The following is a 27,093-nucleotide window of genomic DNA, read 5'->3' on the forward strand; positions in this document are numbered from 1 at the left end:
AAAAAGGGGGGGGGGGGGTTCCACTTATTTTCTAAAGCACCAGAAGGCAAGACAAGAAACAATGGATGGAAATTAATTGAAAAAAGCAATGTGGAATTAAAGAGAAACTTCCTGACGGTGAGGAGGATTAACTGGTGGAACTGCTCACCACCTGAAGTTGTGGGTGCTCCCGTTGCTGGAGGTTTTTAAGAGGAGACTGGGCATTCACTTATCTGCAATGGCACTTACAGGGTCTCCTGCCTGAGCAGGGGGTTGGACAGATGACCTCCAAGGTCCCTTCCAACTCTATTCTCTTGAATTCAGCAGAAATTTCGGGGGGGCCTCCAGTGGGTTCCTTGCTCTAAAAAAAGTTTCCAGTTCTCCCTAAGGGAGGGGCTTCTCTCTTTCTCTCCACCCCTCCCCAATTTAGAGCTTTATAAAAGCAAGCAGGCTCCGGAAGGGGGGTTCAGAAGAGGGGAGGGCCAGGGAGACCCCCCCACGCACCGTTTCTCACCACCCACCAAGGATCAGCAAAATATCCCTCCCACCCTGCTTGTTCCCTCTTCGGAGCAGAGACCCCCACCCCAAACATGGGGAAATTAAGAGCCGAGGGAGGGGGGGGGGGTTGAAGCCAACAAAAAAAGTTTAGGGGGAACTTTTTTTATTTTTCCCCTCGGAAAGTCAAGTTGCTAGACCCGCAGAATCTAAACCCGCTCCTCCACGGCGGGGGAGGGCGGGAGCTCTTGACGACCCTTCGGAAGAGCCAGTGGGGAGGGGGTTTCGTGTCCTCCAGCTGCAAGACCCCTTTTAGAAAGGGGGAGGGTCCCTCTTTCCCTTAACCCGCTTTTTCCGCCCGGAGCGATCGGACGAGGCCGGAGCCGTTTGCGCGCACGGGCTGCGCTCCATCCTTTTCGGTGGGTGGTCCAAATAAGGGGGTGGGTGCCTCGAGCCGCCCCGCGGGACTCCGATCCTCGCGCTGCCTTGCAACGGCCGGGGTCTGCAGCAGCGGGCTACGCTGGGCGCGGGGGAGTGTGTGTGTGGGGGGGGCTGGTTTCGGAGACAGAAAGGTGGGTAGGGGGGCGTCGGTCTGGGTTGGCCCCGCCCTCCTGCTCCGGGAAGGCCTGGAAAAACTACACTTCCCGGCGTGCAGCTGTTTGTTACCTCCTCCTCCTCCTCCTCCTCGGAGTGTAAATCTTGCAAGGCTAACAAAAGAGCAACCGGCTAAGCAAGCAGCAGCATCAGGACCAGCGAACCGGGGTCCGCAATACGGAGCCGCACTCTTCTCCATCCTTGCAAGACCGCCCCGCGGAAGAGTGTGTGGGGGGGGGATAAGAGCCATGGCCGGAGGGACCCCCACGCAGGTAGGCCAAGTGGGCCCGGGTCTCTCTCTCTCTCTCCCACCCACCCACCGGTGCAACCCCGCCTTTGCACGCCCCAAGCCCCCTCCTCCGGTGGTGGGAACAGCTCTGCCGCTGCTGTTTGCGGGGGCGGCGCTGCTGCTTGGCTTGCCCCCTCCCCTTATTCTGATGGAAGAAAACCTCCTACCCACCCCCAGGAACGACCCCCACCCCACCTCCACATTGCTGCCCGCGCGGGGGTCGGGGTGGCTCGTCTCTTAGACCCGGGCTGAGACCCCCTCCCCAGAACCTTCTCTTGCATCCCGCCCCTTCCCCTCTTTGCGGTGGGGGGGAAGGAAAGTTGCTTTGCTCCGCCTTGCGGGTAGGTAGTAGGACCCGCGATCCCATCGCTCTTTTGAGAAGTGGGGGCGGGATTGGGGGCTGGAAAGAAGGAAACCCCCCTCCCCTATTTTCCGTCCGGGACTTGCAAAGGGAAGGCTTGCAAGGCAACCGCCTCCCACCCACCCAAGCGCTTCACTTATAGGACCCCGGAACCGGGAGGGGGGCGCAGCTGATTTGCAGAAGATGCAAAGGAGACCCCTCCCCCCCAGGGTCCCAGCTGGGAAAACATCTGGAAGAGAGTTTCCGTGCCAAAGTTGCACGTTTGAAACCTGTGCAGGAAAGTAAGCTGGCGGCGGGGTCTCGGAGAGTAACCCCCACCCCGGACCTTCCTTTGGTGTGGGGCTCAGGAAAGGAAGGAAAGAGGGTGGGAGGAAGGAAGGAAGGAAAAAGAGAGGAAGGAAAGAAAAAGGAGAGAAGGAAAAAGAAAGAGGGAGGGAGGCAAGGAAGGAAAGGGGAAGGAAGGAAGGAGAGAGGAAGGAAAGGGGAAGGGAGAAAGAAAGAGGAAGGAAGGAAGGAAGGAAAAGGGAAGGAAGGAAGGAGGAAGAGAAGGAAGGAAAAGGGAAGGAAGGAAGGAGGAAAGAAAGAAAAAAGGAAGGAAGGAAGGAGAAAGAGAAACAGAAGGGAAGGAAAGAGGGAAGTTCTCTGCCCCTCCCCCTGTGCACTTTTTTGGGAGGGGTATCTCCCTCCGCCTGGCTGGAATGGAACCAGAGCAGGGCCACTTCCCGTCCCGTCCTCACCTGGCCATCCTCCCGACAGGTGCTGGCGGCCTTCGGGGATGTGGCGATCTGCTTCTCAGCGGAGGAATGGGCAGAGCTGGATGGATGGCAGAAGGACCTCTATCGTGAAGTCATGGCCGAGAACTTCCAGCTGGTCTCCTCGCTGGGTAACGCCTGCAGGGTTTCCCCAACACCTCTCCCTGGCGGCGGGAGGGGGTGGGATATCGTGGGTTTGAGGGGGGCATTTGGGACTGCCAGAAATCCTCCTTCACTATCCTAGCGGTCAGCCTGACCTCCGTAGAAGGAGTTGGCAAGGAACAGGGGCAGAGAATAATGGAATTGGAAGGGACCTTGGAGGTCTTCTAGTCTGACCCCCTGCTCAAGCAGAATGATAGTGTTGGAAGGGACCTTGGAGGTCATCTAGTCCAATCCCCTTCTTTCCCTTTGCAGAATGTCTACTGGCCATCCCTGAACTCTTGTCCCAGCTGGCACGAGGAGAGGTGTCCCAGATCGGTGCCAGGCCACCTCCGGGGCAAGATGGGGAGTGCCAAGGTAAGGGGGAGGGGGTCTCCCACTCTGCATGGGCTTGGGGTGTTGGGTGGTGACTCTGTACCCGTCTGCCTGGATCGGGTCAATTGTTTCCGGGGTCCTGAGAGGCAAAGAGGGAGCTTGCTAGGGGAGATTCCCTCTTTGTGGGTGGTTTAAAAATATTAAATATAATGAGGGAGGGAGGGAGGGAGGGAGGGAAGGATGGAAGGAAGTAAAAAGAAAAGAGAAAGGGAAGGAGGAAAGAAAAAAGACAGAAAGGAAGGAAGGAAAGTAAAGACAGAGAAAGGAAGGAAAGAAAGGAACGAAAGTTACCAAGAAAGAGAGAGAGAGAGAGAGAGAAAGAAAAAGAAAGAATAAAAGAAAGAGAAAGAAAGAAAGAAAGAGAAAAAAAGAGGGACATAGAAGAAAACAAGAAAGATGAAAGAAGGGAAAAGAAAGGAAGAAAAAAGAGAAAGTGAAAAAGAAGAGAAAGGAAGAAAATAAAGAAAAGGAAAAGAGGAAGGAAGGAAAGAAAAGAGGAAGGAAGGAAGGTAGGAAAGAAGGAAGGAAGGAAAAAGACAGGAAGGAAAGAAGAAAGGAAGAGATGTCCTGGGTTCAAATCCCCCCACTCCAACTGGGATGATTTGTCTCTTCGCAGTTGTGAGACCGGAGCAGGAGGCGAAAAGCACCGAGGGGTTGCAAGGGCCTTCTGAGCAGGCGAAGAAGCCCAGCGCCCCCCACCCCTCTACGCCGGGAAAGAAGCCCAAACGGCCAGTTTCGCAGACTGGAAGAAAGGAGCCCCCTGCGGGTGAAGGAGAGGGCATCCCGGAGCCGAAGCCCAGACCTCGGAAGCGGGAGAAACCCTACAAGTGCCCCAAATGTCGAAGAAGCTTCCTGGGACGTGTCGCCTTGGCTGCCCACCGGCGTCTCCACGTCCGTAAGTGGCCCCGGGTCATCCCCCAGGCAGCTGGACACTCCCCGCATGCCCCAGAGCTGGCCGGGCCCCAGGAGGGCGAGATGGGCACTGGGGCCAGCCCCTTCCCCAGCAGCCAGGGTGAGGGCACACTGCCCTTCTGGCCAGAGATGGCTTTGCACCAGCAGGGTCCACCAGCCACCAGCTTCAACCCGTGGGCTCTTGGATACGGGCCGCAGCCGCTTCCCGGCCACCAGGCACCCGGGCTGCCAAGCAACGGGGAGTTTATCTGCGACCAGTGTGGGTGGAGCTTCCATGGCTGGGAGGAGCTGGTCACCCACCAGATGGCCCACATGGCAGCTGAGGGCATCGCAGGCTCGGTGCCTAAGGCGGAGGCGTTGGCACACCTGGCCACTGACCGGCCGTATGCCTGCACGCAGTGCGGCAAGAGCTTCCGGCACAAGCCCAATTTGCTGGCCCACCGGCAGGTGCACACAGGCGAACGGCGTTACCAGTGTCAGGAGTGCGGCAAGTCCTTCGGCAGCAAGGCATACCTGGCCTCCCACCAGCACATCCACACCGGCGAGAAGCCATACGTCTGCGCCCAGTGTGGCAAGAGCTTCCGCCACAAGCCCAACCTCATCTCCCACCAGAAAATCCACTCGCGGGAACCCCTCGCCCACGGCAGCCCGCACCCTCTCGAGGCCTTCAACGGGGAAGCGTTTGCCAGCCAGCAGCGCCCGGTGCCTGAGTCTCTAGGTCTGGATGCCTTCCAGCCTGTCCGCCTCGCTGCCGACATGCTTCTGCCTTGCGCCCGGGGCACCACCCCACTGCCCCAGCTGGCCGGGATCCTTCCTCCACCCTCGCCCCAGCCGGCGGTGGATCGTCCCTTCATCTGCCCAGTGTGTGCCAAGCAATTCCGTTGCAAGCCGTACCTGGTGGCCCACATTCGGATCCACACTGGGGAGAAGCCATACGCCTGCAGCCGCTGTCCCAAGCGCTTCTCCCAAAAGTCGAACCTAGTCTCGCATGAGCGCTTGCACACGGGCGAGAAGCCTTACGCCTGCCCGCTCTGTCCACGCGTCTTCAGCCAAGGCTCCAACATGCGGGCGCATCAGCGCAGCCACAGGAACATGACTGGAGCCGAGGTGGAGGTGGGACTCCGTCCGGGATACCCAGGCCAACAGATTCAGCAACCGAATTAGAGGAGGGGATGGTCTTTCTGCAGCTGTGCGCCGAGTCTCGGCTTCTCCCCCTCCAACCTCTCTTCCACGTTTTCCTTGGACAAGGGTGCGCACAAAATCTATGGAGAAGTCCTTCCTGCCTCCAAGGGCTGTCCCTGACACCCTGGAGGCCAGCAGAAGGTGCCTTAGTTTTCTTCTGGGGGGATGTGAGAGGGACCCCAACACCTGGCACCGTGCCCTGGGTCTCCGAGAACTGAGGAGAGGCTGGCAAGGAGACGACGACTGCTTTTTAGGATTTTGCTGGCGTTGAGAGAAACTCGGGAGCTACGTCGCGGCGTGCGGGAAGTTTTCAGAATACAGAACGACCGAGTTGGAAGGACCTTGGAGTGGTCTTCTAAACCAACCCTCTGCCCAAGTAGGAGACTCTATCAGGTTCCAGATGGATAGCTGTCCTGTTATCTTCAGAGGTGGAGCAAAATTGGGGTGAACATCCGTAGGCAGAATTGTTCCCCAAAGAGTCCCAGGTAGAGGGGTGCACAGTGGGTGGAGAATTGGCTTATCCCCTCCCTCACGACATTAACTCTTCTTCGGTCTCCAAGGGCCGTCCCTCGGGGAGGGAAAAGGGGAAAAAAAAGAGTAGGGCAGTTTCCACAAATGATGCCCTCCCACCCTAGTGAGATCAGTACAGGGACCTCAGTTTCACCACGATCTACGGGACACCAACAACAACGATGGGCAAAACGTACGGCTTAAAAAGGCGAGCAGGGGATCGTCCCTACGGGGACAAAGGAGGGTCTTCTGGTCCATCTCCAAGGCCCCTGAAGATCCCTGGAGACCCTTCTGGATCTCTGTGGGAGAGCTGCGTCGTTCGAGTCCCTGCACGCGATGAAGGCTGGCCGCGTCGCGCCACACTCTTGCTCTTGTTATTTCCCTATTTATAGAAAGAGTAGAATTTGGGTTGTTGGAAAGAGGTGAGAAGAGGCCGGATTGCCTGCTTCCAATTCCTGACGTCCGTCAACAGCCGCGAGGCTAGCTCTGTGCTGGAAAACGATGCGTTAGTTCACGTTTCCACCAATTTCCTACTGTATACTCTTAAAAAATAACATAAATAAAGAGGTAGATGTTACTTTTGAAAGCCTGGCCTGCGCTTGCTTATAATTCATGTTCTGTTCTGTTCATTCTTTCTAATTCTAATATTCTAATTCTATTCATTCTACTTCTAGTATCTATTCTATTCTATTTTTATTCTATTCTATTCTGATTCTCTTCTCAATTCTCTTCTCATTCTAATCCTATTTAATTATTCTATTCTGATTGTGCTCAAATTGTATTCTATTCTATAGCCTCATTCTATTCTAATTCTACTATTATATTTAATTCTATTTTTTTCTCATTCTATTCTAATGCTATTTGATTCTATTCTACTTTGCTTCTATTCTATATTCTCATTTATTCTATCCTATTCTAATTCTACTATTATATTTAATTCTATTATATTCTCTTTTCTATTCTACCTAGCAGAGATTCACTGAACAGCTGTTGCAAGAAAGGAACGTCAAGAGGGGGCAAAACTCCCTTCACCCATCCCTCACTTAGCGTTGTAAATGTTGGCCGCAAGTTGAGGACTACGTGTAAACTAGGATCTCCTGCCGGAGCAGGGGGTGGGTGGGTTGGACTAGAAGACCTCCAAGGTCCCTTCCATCTCTATTCTGGGCTTCGGGGCTAGAGTTTCCCAGTCTTTTATCTATCTATTTATTTTTTCCAAGCAATTCCTGCTCTCCTTGGTCCCTTTTTCGTCTTCGCGCCGCATCGGCAGCGCGGGGGTTAAAAAGAGAGTAAGCTGGAGGGGCGGGGCATCTCTGCTGCTTGTGGATTGGCCGGTCTTTTTTCCCCGCCCCCGGACGCCGATTGCGCAAGCGCACAACAACCGCCGCAAGGCTTTTATGTTTCCTTCGTTTGGGCGGCGTCGGTCGACCCCGGTGACGCCCTTCGGGGTGGTGATTGGCAGGCGGCCGCGTCCAATCGCTGCAGCCGGCCTGCCAAAACGGTTGCTCTGCATCTCCGGGGCGGGAGGAAGGAAGGATTAGGGGAGCCCCTTTGCGCATGTGCAAGGAGTGCGGTGCAGCAGATGGAGATGAGGTTTTCTACAGAACACAGAATCACAGAATAATGGAAGGGATCTTTGGAGGCCATCTAGTCCAGCCCCCTCCTCAAGCAGGAGACCCTTACAGAATAATGGAAGGGATCTTTGGAGGCCATATAGTCCAGCCCCCTCCTCAAGCAGGAGACCCTTATAGAATCACAGAGCTGGAAGGGACCTTGGAGGTCATCTAGTCCAGCCCCCTCCTCAAGCAAGGAGCCCCCAGCCTTCCCCTTTGCTGCACGGCCTTGGGCGTCCCCCCTCCCTTTTTGCTACCTTGGCTTGCGTGCATCCCACTCCCTCAATTTATGGGGGGACTAGATGACCTCCAAGGCCCCTCCCAACTCTTCTGATTTCTTGCTGGAGCCCCAGGCGACAAACCAAAGGTGGCTTCCAGTGTTAAGACCCTTTCCTTTTGGGGGGTGGGGTCTTCTTAAGCAGACCCTCCCCATGGTTCTAGCCCCCTCCTTTGTTAGTGTTCCCTCCCAAAAGTCCTCCCAACCCCACCTGATTCAGCCACAATTCACTTAACGGCGGCAAAAGAGGGGTGCAACTGTGGGTCACCGAGCAATGTGGGGTTCAGTTGTCGTAAGTCAAGGACCAGCCTGTATGATCCTGTTTGGTGGGGTGGTGAAGTGAATCCCAGGCAGTCCTCAACTTACGACGGTCCGTTGCTTCTCACTTAACGACCGTTATGGCAAGCCTGAGGTCACATGATCGAAATTTCGGGTGCTTGGCCACGGACTCGTAGTTATGACGGCCGCAGCATCCGGAGGTCCCGCAATGCGATCTCCCGACCGGCAAAGTCGACGGGGAAGCCGGATTTGCTTAATGACAGTGTGATTCACTTAACAACCGCAATGAATCACTTAAGGAAGGTGGGAAGAAAAATAAAGGGTTCCGGTATCTCGAAAGACAGGCTGTCCTCGACTTAACGGCCACAACTGGGCCCCCAATTTTCCTCGCAAGGCAAGGCAGTCGCTAAGCGAACTTTGCCCCGTTTTGCAACCGCTGTTAAGCGAATCCATGCTGTTGTTAAGCTAACTCACAAACCTGCACTGACCCGCCAGAGGCGCCGAACGGAAGCCAGGAGTAACGCCTGAGCCCTTCCACAGAGCCTCCAGATGACAAAAGCTCTCAAGACCTTCTTATTTCACCAGGCTGGTCTGGCCTAACCTCTCCCATTCTCTTTTTAATGTAAATTTTAATTTGTTCTTAGCCTGGGGTTTTAAATTTGCCTTTTGGCTAAATTGATTTAATCCGATTTTACTTCTGCTCTTAAATTTTTGTGTTCTATGTGTTTTATCGTGTGCCTGTTCACCGCCCTGAGTCCTTCGGGAGTAGGGCGGTATATAAATCAAATAAAATGAAAAATCAGAGTTGGAAGGGACCTTGGAGGTCATCTAGTCCGACCCCCTGCTCAAACAGGAGACCCTTACAGAATGACAGAGGTAGAAGGGACCTTGGAGGTCTTCTAGTCTGACCCGCAGCCAGCATTGTGCTCAAAGGGGGGGGATTTAACCCCCTGCTATCCCCTCCCCGGCCTCCCCATCCCTGGAGGATGAAGAGGGGTCTCTTCTTCCCTCCACCAGGTGGAGAGCAGCCCATCCCGCGGGAGGGGTGCCCTGAGAAGCCCCATTGGGGGCAATGGGTGGCTTGGGGAAGGGTCCTCTTTTTATCACACCCCCGGTGACACTATGGATCCAGCGGCACTTTCTCAACCTCCACCCCCATCCCCCGCATCTAGTGGATGGGGCTTTGCGTGGAAGCATAGGCCCTGGAGTCCTTCCCAAGGCGTGATGCCTCAGAGACCCCTGGCAAGGCTGTAGGGTGGGTGCTTGCGAAAAGACCGGGGGGGGGGATGGGGAGACACAGGCCCACCGCCCAATTTGGTGGTGAGGGGGGGAGACACTCCGGACTGGAGCTGCAAGAACTCGGGGGGGGGCGTTTTGGGGAGAGGGAGGGGCACTGTTCCCCGAAACGGGGCTAAAGCAGCCCCCCCCCCATCCTGGGAGAAAACCTCCCCCGAGCCTCCAGCTGCAGGAGCAGCGTGCTTTGCAAACCCACCTGCCCGGTCCTGAACCCAGAAGACCCTTCCGCTCCTCTTCCAGCTCGGAGGGAAAAGACCCCCCAGACACACACATTCAGGTCTTTTGCAACCAGGCGCAGTTGGCGGGCACGGCCCATGGGGGGTGTAGTCCTCTTCTGCCAAAAAGGAGGGGGGGGGGTTGTAGAAGAGGCTTTCGAGATTGGTCAGAAATGGCGTAGTATACGGTCTCCTCCTTGGGCGGGGTGGGGGTGGACTAGATGACCTACAAGGTCCCTTCCAACTTGGTGAATCTGGAATGGTACAGGGTCTCCTGCCTGAGCAGGGGGCTGGACTAGAAGACCTCCCGGGTCCCTCCCAGCTCTGTTCTGCTCGATGGGGGAAGGGGACGGAAGAAGAGCAGGGGAGGAACCTGCGGAACTGGAAGCCACGCGGCGTGGGGAAAGGGGGGGGAGGGCGGGGCAGGGAAGAGGGAGAAAGGGGGGAGGGGGAGGGGCTTTTACCCCCTCCCCTTGGAAGATCGCCCCGCCCCACCGGTCCACCCGCTCGGCTTCCGCGGCCAGCGTGGGGAGGGTGGAAGCGACGGAGGCGGCTGCTTGCGGGAAGCGGCGGTGGTGGTGGGAGGTCAATTGAGTGGTGAGGGGCTGCAGGCCCGGGTGCGGGCGGGGGAGGCCGAGGGGCTTCTGCTCTTTCCCCCTTTCCTCCTCTTCCTTGCAAAGCAGATCCGTGATGCACAGCCGCAAGTCCCGCGTGGGGCGGCCCGCTCCCGAAACGGAGCCAGAGACGGGTCCAGGTGAGTGGAGACGGGTGGGGTGGGGGGTTTGGGGTGGGGGTCCCACGCCGTCCTTCCGGCCTGGCTGGCACGTGGTCCGGCCCCTTGCAAAAAAGGGGGGAAAAGGGGGGGAGAGGAGGAGAGGACCCTTCCTATTTGCACCCTCTTGGGGAGGGTGGGGAGGGGGCTTTGCAACGAGCGGGGGAGGGAGCGGGTGACCTTGGGGGGAGGAGGAGGAGGAGGAGGAGGAAGAAGAGGAAGGAGAGTCGACTAGATTGGCAAGGTTTGGGGCGGGGGTCCCAAGACCTTGCCCATGCATCTATCCATCCATCAACCTTGCCAATCCATCAAGCAATCTTGCCAAAAAGCAATTTTGCAAAAAAATAAAAAAATAAAAAGATTTCAGCCCTTCCCCCCTTCCTGCCTTTTCTCTGCCCTCGCCAACCTCCCCCCCCCCTTGCAGAGGCCAGGTAAGAGAGAGAGAGAGAGAGAGAGAGAGAGAAGGCGCCGCTTGGCATGCTGGGGTTTGTAGTCCTTCCCCGGAAGCCCCCAGCGAGCCAGGTGAGAGGGGGGAAGGCTGACGTCATCGGAATCCCCGGGCAGAGAGAGCGAAAAAACCGGTCCGGGCAGCTTCGCGCACGTTGCGCCTTCTCGACTTCGATGCAATCTCGAGGGGAGGGGAGAGGAGAGGGGGGGGGGCTTGGTGGCAAGCTCTCCAGGGGTGGGTCCCGAGGCCGGATCCTGCTGCGGAGGAGGGCTCCCTATAGGCACAGCAGTGGCTGACCCCCTGCACCCCACTCTCCCCCTCCCACCAGCCCCCCCACCCCAAAACTATGGCAAACCAGGTGTGGTGCAGGCCAATTGAGAGCCTGCCAATCAGCCCCCGGCCTGCTTCCTTGCTGGTTCCTCCCAGGACTCGCTTGTGGGGCCTGGGTGATCCGGAAAATGGGTGGGATCCTTTAGGAGGGGCTTGGGGGGTGGGTGGCCTGTGTCATCCAGGAGAAGGTTGCTATGTTCTTCCCCGAGTTGGGATTCTTTGGACATTGGGTGTGATCCAGAAAATGGGTGCCAGGTTCTTCCCCGAATTGGGATCTCTTATGGGCCTGGATGATCCAGAAAATGGCTGCCAGGTACTTTCCCAAAGTGGGATTATTTGGGCGGCTGTGTGATCCAGGAGAGGGTTGCCATGTTCTTCCCCCAATTGGGATCTTTTAGGGGCCTGGGTGATCCAGAAAATGGGTGCCACATTTTCCCCTGAATTGGGATCTTTTGGAAAGCTGTGTGATCCAGAAAAGGGATGCCAGGTCCTTTCACAAATTGGGATCCTTTGGGGAGGGATGTGTGATCCAGGAAAGGGGCGCCATGTTGTTTCCCCCAAGTGGAATCTTTTAGGGTGGCTCCGTGATCCAGAAGATCAATGTGATGATCTTCCCCAGCGTGGGATCCTTTAGTGGGGCCTGTGTGACCCAGGAGAGGGGCGCCATGTTCTTTCCCCCAAGCGGGACTCTTTAGAGGGGCCTGTGTGATCCCCAAAATGGGGGCCACGTTCTTCCCCAAATTGGGATCCTTTGGCCGATCAGATGATTGCTAAAGTAAAATTAGCCAAAGCAACGATCATTGGAAGAGAGTCTTTGCGTCTCGGGTTTGAATGGTCAGGGTCCTCGGAGCTTGGGGGGGGGGGGAGGAGTGTTTCCTTACAGACGTTTTGTGACCCAAGTAGGTTACGTCATCAGTGCCAGGAGAAGGAGGAAGGACTGTGCGGTCCTTGATGCTCTTTAAGCTTGGTTGTTTTTGTGCAGATGTCTCATGACCCAACTAGGTAATATCGACTTCCACTCCCTACGAGTACTGATCCCGTTACCTGGTTGGGCCATGAAATGTCTGCGAGAAAAAACCACCTGACTCAGAGAGGATCAAGCTGGAAATCTCATCTGCCCTTTAGGCTCTTAAGTCCCTGCCAAGCACAGAGACCCCCCCCCCTCTCCCCGCCCCCCATCGGTTCCATTCAGTTCTGTTTCTACTCTCCGTTTTATATTCTATATTCTATATTCTATTTTCTATTTTCTATTCTTTTCTATTCTTTTCCACTATTTTATATTCTATTGTATTCTATCCTATCCTATTCCATTCTATTCCATTCTATTTTATGTTCTGTTCTGTTCCGTTCCGTTCCATATTCTATTCTATTCCAGTTCGTTCCATTCCATTCTATTCTATTCTATTCTATTCTATTCTATTCTATTCTATTCTATTCTATTCTATTCTATTCTATTCTATTCTATATTCCATTCTATTCCATTCTATTCCATTCCATTTTATTTTATATACTATTCCATTCCATTTCTATCCTATCCTATCCCATCCCATCCCATTCCATTTTTTATTCTCTCCTCTCCTCTCCTCCCTCTCCTCTCCTCTCCTCTCCTCTCCCCTCCCCTATTCTATTCTATTCTATTCTATTCTATATTCCATTCTATTCTATTCTATTCTATTCTATTCTATTCTATTCTATTCTATTCTATTCTATTCTATATTCCATTCTATTCTATTCTATTCTATTCTATTCTATTCTATTCCATTCCATATTCTATTCTATTCTATTCTATTCTATTCTTCTATTCCCTTCCATTCTATTCTATTCCATTTTATGTTCTGTTCTGTTCCGTTCTATTCTATTCTATATTCTATTCTATATTCTATTCTGTTCCATTCCATTCCATTCCATTTTCTATTCTATTCTATTCTATTCTATTCTATTCTATTCTATTCTATTCTATTCCATTCCATATTCTCTTCCATTCCATTCCATTCCATTTTCTATTCTATTCTATTCTATTCTATTCTATTCTATTCTATTCTATTCTATTCTATTCTATTCTATTCTATTCCATTCCATTTTATATTCTATTCCATTCCATTTTCTATCCTATCCTATATCTTTCAAGAGCAAAGTCTCAATCCGGTCACAGATAGGTACAATCGCTTACATTTTTAAAAAGAAGAAGAAAAAAAACCTCCATTCACAATTTCCCATTACATCTTTTAGAATTAAAAATCAGAACATAAGAAAAAAAACTTTTTTAACATGAATTCTAATATCTTGATCAGAACTATTCTATTACTACCAATTTAATTTCTTAAAGAAGAAAGCCTTAATTCATTTTTATATCCATTTATAAATGCAATTATATCTGGTTCTTTCCCAACTTCCCTTCATTAAACCTTTTAAAAATATCAAAACGTAAAGTTTTTTTCTTATATTCTAACCTCTTAATTTGATTGATTACCTTAGAATTTTATCACCACACATCTTAATTTCAAATTGAATACAGCTCTATTTTTGTTTCAATTTATACGTGAAAGTTCTATCTATATTTCTTAATATCTAGACCCTTTCAACAGATCTCTGAATCTTAAGCTTTAACAGTTTATCTCTAATTTTACACATTTCATATTAGACAAATTTATCTCAACATCAGTATCCTCCCCCATAACTCCTACTATTGTTTGGCTGATTCCCAGCATATTCCCCTCCAAATTTCCATCTCTTGTTAGGCTAGTATTACCAGCATGCTTTCCTCCACTCCTAGATCTGTTATTTTAGCTGTTTTATTTGACAATATGCTTTTCAGCGTATTTTCCTCCGTATCTCCCCCCAATTTTATATAAACATGTATTTCAACAACTATCTTCTCACATATTTTCTCCTAGGTTGTAAATTTCCCTTAAAATCTTCTCTCATCATATTTATTCTTATTTTTCTATAGAAATCACATTTTTTCCCCTTTAAAAATCACTTTCCTCTATTTATTCAATCTGTACATATTTCTTATTAAAATTCAAAATTTCATTTAAGCATTAAGATATTTATTCTATTCTATTCTATTCTATTCTATTCTATTCTATTCTATTCTATTCTATTCTATTCTATTCTATTCTATTCTATTCTATTCTATTCACTATCCTATCCTAACCCAACCCATCCCATATTCTATTCCATTCCATTCCATTCCATTCTCTATTCTATTCTATTCTATTCTATTCTATTCTATTCTATTCTATTCTATTCTATTCTACTCTACTCTACTCTACTCTACTCTACTCTACTCTACTCTACTCTACTCTACTCTACTCTACTCTATATTCCATTCCATTCTATTCCATTCCATTTTATTTTATTTTCTCTTTTTTTAAATAAAATTTTTATTGAAAATTATTAAAAAATACAGAAAAAAAATAGCAATATGGGCAGAGAGTAATATAATACATATAGAGTTTTAAAGCATCAATTTTCACCTAGAAATAGTACAAACTCCATTAAACCAAATCATCAAAAAAAGAAAAGATTATCCAGAAGAAAGGATTCTCAACTGCCATGCAATATTCCTATAAATATTTACCCACAGTCACACTAAGAATATTATTTTACATTCTTCTTAAAATTTCTTTTTTGCAGCCAAGCATACCACCGGTCCCAACTCATATATAGAGCCCCGATTCTTGTCTATCTCGCAAAAGTCCGGTAAGCTTGTCTGCCTCTGCACAGTCCATGATCTTTGCGGTTAACGTAGCCTCCGATGGGGTATTTTTGGATTTCCATTCTTGCGCAAACGAGATCCTGGCTGCAATGATGATGTGGAGAGCGAGATACCAATTAGATTTGTTTAAGTTCTCGTTTCATGCCTAGTAAAAACATTTCCGGGTTCAATTTTATCCTACATCCTATGATTTCTAAAATCCATTTTTGAATTCTGGCCCAATATTCTCTTGCTCGGGGACAGGTCCACCAGATATGAAAATAAGTTCCCATAGCGGCGTTGCATTTTCAACAAACCGGGGAGGTTTCCGGGAACATCTTCGATAATCTAGCCGGAGGGAGGTGCCATCTATACAGCATTTTATATGTATTTTCCTTATAGGAAACCGACATTGTTAGTTTTAGGGTTTTCCCCCAAATTTCTTCCCATTTTTCAGCTCAATCGAATATCCCAAATTTCTCCCCCAGGCAATCATTGAGTCCTTGATAACATCCACTCCAATCCAATCCATTAAGAGGAATTGATACAGTTTGGATAATACTTTCTCATCCTTCCCCAATAAGTTTAGTTTAGTTTTATTAAATTTTAATACCGCCCTACTCCCGAAGGACTCAGGGTGGTGTACAGCCAGGATAAAAACCAACAATATAAAAGTTAAAAAACAATTTAAAATTATTAAATAGTTTGGCCAATGATCTAAAATAACATAAAATAACCCATTAAAAATAATATTTTAGGCTAGCCCTGCTTGATGGAATAATAGTGTTTTAAGGGTGCGGCGAAAGGTACGAAGGTCAGGAATCCGACGAATCTCCAGGGGCAGCTGGTTCCAGAGGGTAGGTGCCCCCACAGAGAAGGCTCTCCCCCTAGGGGTCGCCAATCGACACTAACCAATGGCACCCTGAGGAGACCCTCTCTGTGGGAGCGTACTGGTCAGTGGGAGGCTATCGGAGGCAGAAGGCGTTCTCGGAAGTACCCAGGTCCTATGCCATGGAGCGCTTTAAAGGTGGCGACCAACACCACCATACCCAGAAGACCACCGGGAGCCAATGCAGCTCGCGCAGGAACTGTGTTACATGCGAGCATCGAGTCGCCCCCATAATCACCCGCGTGGCCGCATTCTGGACCAGCTGGAGCCTCCGGGTGCTCTTCAAGGGGAGCCCCATGTAGAGAGTGTTACAGTAGTCCAGATTGGAAGTGATGAGGGCATGAGTGACTGTGCGCAAGGCATCCCGGTCCAGAAAGGGGCGCAAGGCGTCCCGGTCCAGAAAGGGACGCAACTGGTGGATCAGGCAAACCTGATAAAAAGCCCCCCTGGCCACAGCCGTCAAATGGTCTCCAAGTTGTGAGTCCTCTCTGAGGGGGCCAAGATCTCACCCCCTATAGTCAGTGATGATGGAACCAACTGACTATGACGGGACACCGGAAACCACAGCCACTCGGTCTTGGAGGGGTTGAGTCTGAGCTTGTTTCTCCCCATCTAGATCCGTACGGCCCCCAGGCACTGGGTCATCACTTCAAGGGCATCACTGGGGTGGCCCGGGGTGGAAATGTACAGCTGAGTATCATCAGCGTACTGATGGAAATCCACCCCGAAGCCATGGATGATCTCACCCAGCGGCTTCACATAAACGTTGAACAGGAGGGGCGAGAGGACCGACCCCTTGTGACCCCACAAACTAGGCGCCTCGGGGTTGACCTCTGCCCCCCTGCCAACACAGACTGCGTACGGTCAGAGAGGAAGGAGGAGAACCACCATAGCATGGTGACCCCCACTCCCAACCCCTCGAATCGTCGCAGCATGATACCATGGTCGATGGTATCAAAAGCCCTGAGAGATCTAATAGGACCAGGACAGAGGAACAACCCCTGTCCCGAGCCCTCCAGAGATCAATCAATGCGACCAATGCCGTTTCGGTGCTATACCCAGGCCTGAAGCCTGACTGGAACGGATCTAGATAGTCTGCTTCATCCAGGTACTGGGGAAGCTGTCGTGCCACCACACTCTCAACAACCTTCGCCACAAAGCGAAGGTTGGAAACTGGACGATAGTTTGATAAAACAGCTGGGTCCAGAGAAGGCTTCTTGAGGAGGGGCCTCACCACCGCCTCTTTCAAGGTGGCGAGAAAGAAAGAAACCCTCACTCAAAGAAGCGTTGACAATCCCCTGGAGCCAGCCTCGTGTAACCTCCCGGGAAGCCAGCACCAACTAGGAGGGACACGGGTCCAATAAACATGTGGCTGCATTCAACCTACCCAGAACCCTGTCCACGTCCTCGGGAGTCACAAGGTCAAACTTCTCCCAGCTAACATTCTCAAGACCCACCTCCATCACCCCATCTGGATCTACCCAGTCGGAGTCCAAACCCTCCCGAATCCCAGCGATTTTGTCATGTAGATACTGCACAAAATCCTCAGCCCTGCCCTGCAAGGGGTCTTCCCACGCTCCCAGATGGAGAAGGGAGCGGGTCACCCTGAACATGGCGGCTGGGCGATTATCTGCAGACGCAATCAGAGCGGAAAAGTAGCTAGACTTCGCTGCTCTGATCACCACTAGGTAGGTCTTAATATGAGACGTCACCACTGTTCAGTCAGATTCGGAACGGCTGGCCCTCCAACCGCTCTCCAGGCGTCTTTTCCGGCGCTTCATCTCTCTCAGCTCCTCAGAGAACCAAGGAGCCAATTGAGATCGGCGCTGGGTCAGAGGCCGCAAAGGCACGACGCGATCCAAAGCCCCAGCGGCTGCCCTCTCAACAAGATCTTATCAAGTTCTTGTAGGGAATTATAGATTCCTCCCTTGTTTTTGTCCTGAGCTGTCCTGGATTGGATCGGATTGTATATCCACCAATCTAACTCATAGCCTAATTCCACCAGCGTATTTCGAGGTTTTCCTCTAGAGGGGAAAGCCAAATCGGAGTCATCTGGTAATATTTATTTCTTATTCGATCCCAAATAGTCATTAAAACCTTTTGGATGAAGTGGTCCATAAAATATTTATGTTTTTGGGCCCTTTCCTGACTCAGATAATAATGCCACCCCTGTTGCAAACTGGACTTCCAGAATAAGGATTCTCCTCCTCCTCCTCCTCAAAGCAATCCAGTCTCTGACCCAATTTAAGACAGCTGCTTGATGATAAAACTCCCATTTAGGTAGGCCAAATCCGCCCCTGGAAGGGGTTCTTGAAGCATTTTCAATTTAATCCTTGGTTTTTTGTTCTGCCATACAAATCTACATATACATTGATCTAAAGATTGAAAAAAAATTGTATCTAATAAAACTGGAGCTGTCTGAAAGAGAAAAACCCATTTAGGCGAGATATATGTCTTGACTACTGCAATTCTACCTAGTAATGATAACTAATCCTTTCCATCCTTCCAGCATTTCTTTAGTTTGACCAAGTAGTTTCCGGTAATTATCCTCTTTAATGGTTGAGCATTTGGATGAAAGCCAAATTCTATTCTATTCTATTCTATTCTATTCTATTCTATTCTATTCTATTCTATTCTATTCTATTCTATTCTATTCTATTCTATTCTTTTATATTCTATCCTATTTTATATTCTATTTTGTATTCTACATTCTGTTCTCTTTTATAGGCTATTTTTTATTGTATTCTATTTTCTAAGTTCTATTCCAATTTCTATTTCTCTTCTACATTCTCTTCCCTTCTTTCTTTATTATTTTATTTTACTTTTTAAATAAAGTAAGGGGATCATGGGACCCTGCGGCCACCCGTCGTAAGTGTGAGTCTGTCACGCGTCCGAATGTAAATCGCATGATAGCGGGGAAGCTGCGTCGGTCGTCAATAAGTGAAATGGTCCTCTCCGCCCTGCCCCCCCCCCCGGGGCCGTTGTAACTTGGAATGGTTGCTAAATTAATGTTTGTTAGTTGAGGATTGCCAGCAGAGAAGGGGGCTTTGGCCACTTTGAGACTTGGGGGACTTCAACTCCCAGAATTCCCCAGCAAGCAAAGGGGGAGGAGGAATGGGACAAAACTCACTTAATAAACTGTCTGCTCTATTCTATTTTATACTCTATTTTATATTCCATTCCATTCTCTTTTGTATTCTCGTTTATATTCTATTTTATACTCCTATTCTATTCTACTTTATACTTTGTTTTATATTCCATTCTATTTCGTATTCTACTTTATATTCTATTTTATACCCTATTTTATATTCTATATTCAGGTTTGTTGGGGAAGAAATAATAAAATGAAATAAAATAAAGTAGCAAAGGAACAAAATAGCATAAAACAAGAAAACAACAGGGTAAAATAAAGTAAAATAAAACAACATAAAATAAAGTAACAAAATAAAATAGCATAAAATAACATAACATAAAATAAAAAAAATGAAGTAAAATATAAAATAAAATATATAAAAACTAAAATAGTAAATAAAATAAAATATTAAATAAATAAAATAAATAAGAAAACAAATAAAATAATAGATAAAACAATAAATTAAATTCCAGTAGTCCTCGAGTTACAACCACAATTGGGCCCAAAATTTCTATTGCTAAGCAGACAAGCCTAAGTAAATTTTGTCCCATTCCCCCTCCCCCTTTGCTAGCTGGGGAATTCTGGGAGTTGAAATCCCAGAAGTCTTAAAGTGGTTACCTTCGAGATTACAGCCAGTCCTTGACTTAGAACCATTCAAAGTTACAACAACAGCACTGAAAAAAAGTGACTGGACCATTTTTCATACTTACGACGGTTGCAGCATGGTCACGTGATCAAAATTCAGCTGGCAACTGACTCATATTTGGCAACTGACTTGTATTTATGACGGTTGCAGTGTCCCCGAGTCACTGATACATGGAAGAGATTAGCAGACAGAACATAGGGATGGATGTTTGAAGAGAGAGAAAACAGATAGACAAATAGTGATAGATAGATATGATTGATGGATAGATATAGATGATAGATAGATTAGAGAGACAGAGAGAGAGATGATATACCGTATTTTTTGGAGTATAAGATGCACCTTAGTTTTTGGGGAGAAAAATAATAAAATTCTGCCTCTGCCTACCAGCATCGGTCGGTATTCATCTGGCTAGCATCCTGTTAGTGTGTGAGAGAGTTGAGGGCTGTTGGGAAACTGAAACTGTGTGGGCAACAAGGAAGGAGACAGCAGGGATCCTGGGCGTGGCTTAGCTCAACTGTTCCAAAGCTGCATGCTCTGCTGATCTCTGAAACTAAAACTGAAACTCCTCTCCTCTGCTTGTGTTTTGCTTGTATTTACTACCAGGTTGGAAAACCTGCTTTTGGTATTGTATATTTACTTCATGTGTTATATTATATATAAAGAGAAGTTATTGAAACCTGCTGAATTAGTTACTTGTGTGTGTTTTCTGGATGTGATTGTTGCTGCAAACTCTGACAGTCCTTGCAGCAAATAGCAAACAGCCAGGTCAGCTTCAGCACATTATGGCAGCCTGATTCAGCACGAGCAGCTGATTGGCAGGTCGATAGGCCTCCTAGAATACCTCCAATCAGCTGTTCCAGGCTGCAGGGATTGCCACAGACCATCGCCTCCTCCGCACCTTGTGTTTTTGGCTACATTCGGTGTATAAGACCACCCAAATTTTCACCCTCTTCTAAGGGGAGAAAAAGTGTGTCTTATACTCTAAAAAATACGGTAGGTAGATCAGAGGTGGGTTTCAGCAGGTTCTGACCAGTTCTGGAGAACCGGTAGCGGAAATTTTGAGTAGTTTGGAGAACCGGTAGTAAAAATTCTGACTGGCCCCGCCCCAATCTATTCTCTGCCTCCCGAGTCCCAGCTGATTGGGAGGAAATGAGGATTTTGCAGTAACCTTCCCCTAGAGTGGGGTGGGAATGGAGATTTTACAGTATCCTTCGCCTGCCACACCCACCAAGCCTGCCCACCAAGCGATGCCACGCCCACCAAGCTGCACCCACAGAACTGGTAGTAAAAATTTTGAAACCCACCACTGAGGTAGACGATAGATAGATGGACATATAGACAGATGATAGATTATATAGGTAGGTAGCAGGGGTGGGTTCTACTTACTTTTATTACTGGTTCACATCATCACGCCCATGCGCACACGCCCTCTTTGCTTGCGCGCGCCCGCACTCTTCTGCCCATGTGCATATCAGCTGCGATGAAGTCAGTGGGCGGAGCCTTCCGTCGGTTTTACTATTGGTTCTTGCGTGCTGGTCCAAACGGGGGACAACTCACCAGTAGGTTGGTGGGTTGATTGTAGGTTGATTGATTGATTGATATGATAGATATGATAGATTGATTGATAAATTGATATATTAGATAGACAGATAGATGATTGATAGATAGATAGGTAGATAATATACATAGATAATAGATGGATATATAGACAGATGATAGATTTTATAGGTAGGTAGATAGTAGAGGTATAAGATTAGCAGATAGAAGATAGAGATAGGTGGATTCTTATTCAGTTTAATTTGATTCTTTCTCTCTCTCATATCTAGACAGAAAGTAGATATGAAAGAGAGAGAGAGAGATAATCAAATTAAACTGAATAAGAATTAAATAGAGACGAATAGCAATTTGAACCCGGTCCCCCCCATAGTGCACGGATGTCCAACCTTGGCAGCTTTAAGACTTGGGGACTTCAACTCCCAGAATTCCGCAGCTCGCAAAGCTTGATGTTCAAGTCCCCAAGTCTCCAAAGTTGCCAAGGTGGGATACCTCGACTTTAAGAGATCATTATTGGGAATAGTCGTTTTATGGTGGTTTAATTTTTCGCAAGCCACCTTGACACGGGCAGAAAATGAACGAATTGGCATAAATCGGGGTCGCGATGTGTCTCTTGCTAACCTCTCTTTGAAGCTCTTTGTTTGTTTTCTCCGCAGAAACAGGTGTCCCCATGGACGGGGCGGACCAAGAGCCAGTGGCGGGGCGGACCCGCCAAAGTTCCCCTCCGGGGGAGAAGCCGTTTCCTTTCCCGGCCTGGGAGGAGAGCTCAGGGGACGAGAATGGGCTGGTCATTCACAGCCAGGTGGAGGAAGAGGAGCATAAATGTGCCATGTGCGGTGAGAGCTTCAGCCAGCCACTGGGCCTGCTGCGCCACCAGAAGCAGCAGCACGCCGGCGAACGGGCCTTCGTGTGTCCTGAGTGCGGCCGGGGCTTCAGCCTCAAACACAACCTCATCATCCACCAGCGCATCCACACTGGCGAGAAGCCCTTTGGCTGCAGTGTCTGCGGGAAACGCTTCAGCCTCAAGCAGAACCTGCTCACCCATCAACGGGTGCATGGCAGCCCAGCCCGCCGCCCTTTTGCCTGCCCAGCCTGTGGGAAGAACTTCCGGGAAGAACGGCTGCTCGCCGCTCACCAAAAAAGAGACTGCGAGCAGCAGGAGGAGCAGGAGCAGGACAGCCCGGGAGGCCAAGCAGTGCATGTCGATGAGGAGGGCGAGGAAGATTTCACACGGCGCCGGCTGAGGATCAAACATCAAGAGAAGCCCCCCCAAACCCGAAGCGCCTTTGCCCGTCGGGGTTCCAGGGAACCCTTGGGAGGCCGAAGTGGCCTTGCTGGCTCCCCGAGGACCCGGCAAACCAAGGAGGAGACCCCCAAAGGCCCAAAACCAAGGCTCCGCAGGGGGGACACCCCCTTCCAGTGCCTGACGTGCGGGAAGAACTTTTCGCAGAAAGGCAACCTGGCGGCCCATCGCCGGAGTCACCGGGAACGGGAGACCCTCAGCTGAGGACAGGCCGAGAGAGTGTCCTGCAGGGGCTGAGCGTTCGGAGCGGTGGTGGACAGCGGGCCTGAGAAGGGACAATGTGCAGGTGGCCAAGGAGAAATTACAGCCTCCTCCCCATCCCGGATCTGGTCGCTCGAGGGACATACTGGAAAAGACCTTTTTACGTTCTCCAACAAGTCCCTTTCCACATATCGGGACCTCGAACTGACAAAAAACTACAAGACACAGGGTGCTTTCCATATTTCTGCATTTTTGTACCTCTTTTTTCTTTTTCTTTCTTTCTTTCTTTTTTTTTGAGCCATTAATCTCCCGCTGGGTCCTGGATCAAGTCCCGCATCCCTCCATCTCCACATTTTGCATTCCATTTTTGTCTCTTTCTGACAGAAAACCGAAATCCAAATCTCCCAAATCTGCAGAATGCCAACCGTAGCAGAATCGCGCCACCAGCCTGGTGAGAGAGAGCAGGGTTAGAGCTGTGCCAAAGAGTCCGGGACCTGGGGAAAGGAGGCTCGGGATAGCCGTTGGATCAGCCGGCTCTGAGTTTGCAACGGCGAGCCTCCTTGGAAGTCGTTTCCTGTGGAAGTCGTTCCCTGAGGAAGCCCTTCGACTTGGGACTTGGGCCGAAGCTCCCCACTTCCATCCGCTGGAAACTCTCCCAGGAATCTGACGCCTCGGCCCAAGCCCCAAGTCGAAGGGCTTCCTCTGCGGCCTCCGTGGCTCGTCCCCTCTCATCAGAAAAAGCAGGCAATGGATCGGCAGTTCCTCGAGCATCTGGGGCCCTGGCATTTGAACCCGTGGCATGTGCCGTGAACAAAGGGAATCGCACATTTCGTTCCCTGCAGATTTGAACCTGTGGCGTGTGGCATGATGTGCCGGGGACCGTAGAAATACGTCAGTTGACAACTAGGTTGTGGAACTAGCTGGAACATGCTGGCATTTTTGGGTCGCTCGAACATGTGAGAATCCACCAAGGAAAGAGGAACCCACTGGAGATCCGTGCCCGACGGAAAAGTCCCTGAGCGCTCCGTACTCGCACCGGCAGTGCAGTACCGTCACTGACGTGGATCTGGCAAAGAGAGGTCTCTTGGAAGATCAGCGTCCATGGAGAAGCGGGGAGGGAAACTCCCAACTTGGAGGAGCTGTGTTCCCAAAGACCCCCCTCCCCTTCCCCTGCGAGTTCTGCCTGCGGAGAAGACCCCTCCCTGCACTGCCTCCCTTCGCTGTCCAGCCAGGCCTCGGCTCTCTCGCTGTTGTGCCTTGGGGCTCCCCGCTGCTCGGCGGGTTTTGCTGTTCCTGTTGATTGTTACCACGTTTGGCCTGTTTCAGAGGCTTTCAAGCACTCCTGGTTGAGCTGGACCTGTTGAACTACGGCGGAGTCACCGCATCTTGGATTTCTGACCCAGGGGACCACTAACACACACACACACTGCACACCGGTCCCTGCTGCTTTTGCCGTCCAAGCATGGGCGAAGCGGACATGCCAAGGAGGTGTCGCATCCTGGCATGCAAAGGGAGAGCTGTTGTTGTTGAGCACTGGGTCACCCCAGTGGGAAGAAGGTGGCTGCCTTGCCAAGGGGTCTCTCTGGGGTGCGCGGCTGCGATATCCGAAGGTCTCCTAGCAGAGAGGTGAGAGAAGGGGCTCTGGGAGTGGGGTGGGCAGGACAAGGGCTGTGCTGGACTGTGTTCTTTCTCCTTCACTCTCTCTTTTTTCTCTTCCTTCTCTTTCTCTTTTCCTTCCTTTATTCCCTCCCCCTCTTTTTCCCTCTTTTTCTTTTTTCTTCCTTCCTTCCCTCCCTCCTCCTCTCTCTCTCTTTTCTTTTGCTTCCTTCCTTCCTTTCTCTTTTTCTCCTCTTTCCGTTCCGGCCTGCCTTCCTTTCTCTCTGGCTCACTCTCACTCTCTTGCTTTCTTTTTCGTTCTACTTTTACTCTTTTCCTTCCTTCCCTCCTGCCCTCCCTTCCTCTCTTTTTCTTTTCCTTTTTTCTGTTTTCCTTCCTTCCTTCCTTCCCACATTCCTCCCTCCCCGTCTTTTCCTTCCTTCCCATCTGCCTTGCTCTCTCCCTTCCCCCTTTTCCTCCCTCCTCCCTCCCTCCCCCTTTCCTTCCTTCCCATCTTCCTCCCTCTCTTCCTCCCCCTTTTCCTCCCTCTCCTCTTTTCCTTCCTTTTCTCCTTCCCTCCTCTTCCTCCCTCCCCTTTTTCTTCCTTCCCACTTCCCTCCCTCCCTCCCTCCCTCTGTTATCCTTCCATCCTCTTCCTCCCGCCCCCTTTTCCTCCCCTTCCCTCCCTTCGTTCCACCCTCCCTCCTCATTTTATCTCCCTCCCTCATGCATGCCCAGCCACCCACAACATTCCTGCAGCCCCCAGAGCAAATCACCCTGCAGAATTTCTGCACCAAACTGCCAAGGAATAAGGATTTCCCTGCCGATTTTTCCCAGGGGGAATGTTCGATCACTCTGTAAGGCTTTGGGACCAGGATGTGAGGTCATCCACCTGAGATTTTTTTTTGGGGGGGCTCTTCGGAGTCGTTCCAGTGGCTGTTTCAAGGCAGGCTTGGGGCCAAGCAATCTCTGGGGTCCCCCCTTGCTGTGTCGCCGTCCCCCACCCAAACCTGAATTTTGGCCAGTCAGTCCTGGCTGCGGCACCATAACAATAGCCCGTAAATGACCACCCCTGCTATAAATTGTGGCATCCCAGAATCTGGGCCCCTCCCTCCATCCTTGGCCCCAGATGTGGGGGTCCCCATGTCATGCTCTCCCCTTCGTCCTCATCCCCGACTCACCTGGGAACCCATTCCATTTCTGCATTGGGAGAGCGGCAATCTCTCTCTCTCAGTCACCACCCAAAGTCACCCTATGGTTGCGCGTCATAGAAATAGAATAAAATAAAATAAGATTAAAAAAAAATTCCCTCTCAAGGCATGCCCCCCCCCCACTCAGGATGTGGGGGGGCACGCCCCATTCTTAAGGCCGTCAGTACAGGGGCCAAACCACTAGAGATCAACCCTGTTAAATTTAGCTTGGCCATTTCTCCCTTGGCGTATTTGTGAGGCCCGAGCCTGGCATCTCTCCCTCTTTCTAATGGCTGGGATGGGGGACAAGAGGAAGCAAAGCCCCCCCCCCCACATGCCTCCAGTGAGCTTTGATCTTCCAGCGATTTGGCTGGTGAGAGGAGGCGGCCAGCCTCTGGGTTAGCAGGACAGGGGCCGAGAAGGGGCTCTTCTCTTAGTTCGGGGGCGGCTGTCACCAGGTGGCCCATTGGGGGGGAACCCTGTTTTTGCCCTGCCAAATTTGGGGTGAGGGAGATATGCAAAATTCTGCTGTTTTTGTCAGGGAATCAACTGCCACACCCCAGGAAAATCTTGCGATAGTGATGACCGGTACATGCATATGTGCGATGCACCTCCCGGCCATATTGAGAGAGTGGCGTTCTCTCTTGAGTCGTCACAGCTACGGGGCTGCTGTCTCGGCGGAGCAAGTCTCATCCGGGGACTAGTCCCCTGCCCCCCCCCAAAGGGAATCCCCAGAGGATGCCACTGGTGGTCACTGGGACCAGTTCAACAGGCAGTTGGGGACTGTTGTGGTCCGTAGTACGTGTTCCGAGAACAGCAGAGCCCGCAGCTCAATCCTGAATTGTATTTGTTCGCTTCTACCACCAGAAAGGAAAATTTCATGGCAAATGAAAGGATATGCTTTTTTTGGGGGGGGGGGTTGTTTCATTTCCTGTTCAACTCTACCGAGGCCTTGCCCCCGCTCTCCCACTCCTCCCAGGATGCCCCCTCCTGAAAACCTTCGCACAGCCTCTCACTGCACCAACGACAGACTCCTGGATGATTCAGCCCCCCCCCCTTTCCATGGAGGCGGCAAAGTACTGGAGGGGGGATCTGGCCTGCTTGGGGATATGGGGGGGGTCCCCTCCCGCCAGCTGCAAACGGTTGTGCTTGGGCGATGATGCACCTTAATTCTTCCTCCTCCCAGCGGCTGGAGCCTCTTTCTCCGTTGAATAAAACGTTTTTTGCCTTCTGTTCGTTGTCTCATTGCTGCTTTTTGGTGGATCGGGCCGACGGAGCATTCTGCCTCTCAGTCAGAGCCGGCTGGTGTCACTCGACAATCGTGTAAAAACCACATCAGGAATCTCAGGGTGGGGAAGATCATGGGGGGTTTGGCTAGTGCTGGAACAGGACAACTGAGTCCCACCACCCAAGGCCTCCCCCGCACCCACTGAGATTTCTCATGCTCACTTACAATCCCTTGAGGTCCCCATAGTGGCTTTCCCCTCCCCCATTCTGCCCCCCCCCCGCTCTCTGCAGGCACTGGGCCTGCTTGGCTAACCACCTGGATTTGAGCCCATGACAATTCACTGTGGTCAACTCAACACAGCCAACTTGCCACCGGACAACTTGTTGCGGGACAAGAGTTACCCTAACATCAAAGAAACAACGGGATTGAATCATTTAAAGCATTTGAGGGCCACTTCAGGTCTGTGGTTAACCTCGGGGGGGGGGGGAGGCTGGGTGAGTGTGGCCTGTTGGGTGGGTGTGGCCAGCTTGATGCCACTCCCCAAACTGCTGGCATGTTTCCTCTGCACTGGGTAGACTCTTGTGAATTAGCGGCATTCACCCACCGAAAAGTCCAGGCAATAGTTCTTCAAGGAGTTAAACGCATCAACAGACCTTATCAGTTCCTTGTGATAATGGCAAAGCCGTGACTCCCAGCTGAAACGCTGCAAATTAAGTTCTGGCAAGCACGAAACACTGAGCAAAATCATCAGAAATCCGAACGGTTGTCTCCTACGACCACCACACCCCTTTCCTTCTATTTATTCCCCAGCCAGGGAG

General features: G+C 50.6%; 2 protein-coding genes across 5 annotated transcripts; both read left to right on the forward strand.

Moving 5' to 3' along the window:
- Window positions 1–541: 541 nt before the first annotated feature.
- REPIN1 (replication initiator 1) lies at window positions 542–6,194 on the forward strand. Of its 2 annotated transcripts, none has more exons than XM_034430566.3 (4): window positions 542–1,340; window positions 2,475–2,601; window positions 2,885–2,986; window positions 3,621–6,194. In XM_034430566.3, exons 1-4 carry the CDS (start codon window positions 1,317–1,319, stop codon window positions 5,078–5,080), a joined length of 1,713 nt encoding a protein of 570 aa, XP_034286457.2. In that variant the 5' UTR covers window positions 542–1,316; the 3' UTR covers window positions 5,081–6,194. The 2 variants fall into 2 exon arrangements, with proteins under 2 accessions (XP_034286457.2, XP_087750435.1); XM_087894309.1 differs by lacking the exon at window positions 542–1,340 and adding an exon at window positions 1,401–1,698.
- A 3,577-nt stretch (window positions 6,195–9,771) lies between these two features.
- Window positions 9,772–25,149, forward strand: LOC117673275 (uncharacterized). Of its 3 annotated transcripts, none has more exons than XM_034430567.3 (2): window positions 9,772–9,870; window positions 21,414–25,149. In XM_034430567.3, the coding sequence occupies exon 2, from the start codon at window positions 21,428–21,430 to the stop codon at window positions 22,262–22,264; it is 837 nt and encodes a 278-aa protein (XP_034286458.1). In that variant the 5' UTR covers window positions 9,772–9,870; window positions 21,414–21,427; the 3' UTR covers window positions 22,265–25,149. The 3 variants fall into 3 exon arrangements, with proteins under 3 accessions (XP_034286458.1, XP_087750436.1, XP_087750437.1); XM_087894310.1 differs by having other exon boundaries at window positions 9,813–10,039; XM_087894311.1 differs by lacking the exon at window positions 9,772–9,870 and adding an exon at window positions 9,882–10,039 and having other exon boundaries at window positions 21,420–25,149.
- Window positions 25,150–27,093: the final 1,944 nt, after the last annotated feature.

This window comes from Pantherophis guttatus, chromosome 4, assembly GCF_059756535.1.
Source record: "Pantherophis guttatus breed Tessera chromosome 4, ASM5975653v1, whole genome shotgun sequence".
NCBI classification, from domain to species: Eukaryota; Metazoa; Chordata; class Lepidosauria; order Squamata; family Colubridae; genus Pantherophis; species Pantherophis guttatus.

What these genes read in the sequence shown, in the direction of transcription:
- LOC117673275 (XM_087894310.1), top strand. Translation starts at nt 9,976, where the DNA reads ATGCACAGCCGCAAGTCCCGCGTGGGGCGGCCCGCTCCCGAAACGGAG. An exon ending in GGAGCCAGAGACGGGTCCAG is followed by an intron (nt 10,040 to 21,413) that starts GTGAGTGGAGAC and finishes TTTTCTCCGCAG; the next exon opens with AAACAGGTGTCCCCATGGAC.
- REPIN1 (XM_034430566.3), top strand. Translation starts at nt 1,317, where the DNA reads ATGGCCGGAGGGACCCCCACGCAG. An exon ending in CCAGCTGGTCTCCTCGCTGG is followed by an intron (nt 2,602 to 2,884) that starts GTAACGCCTGCA and finishes TTCCCTTTGCAG; the next exon opens with AATGTCTACTGGCCATCCCT. An exon ending in GCAAGATGGGGAGTGCCAAG is followed by an intron (nt 2,987 to 3,620) that starts GTAAGGGGGAGG and finishes GTCTCTTCGCAG; the next exon opens with TTGTGAGACCGGAGCAGGAG.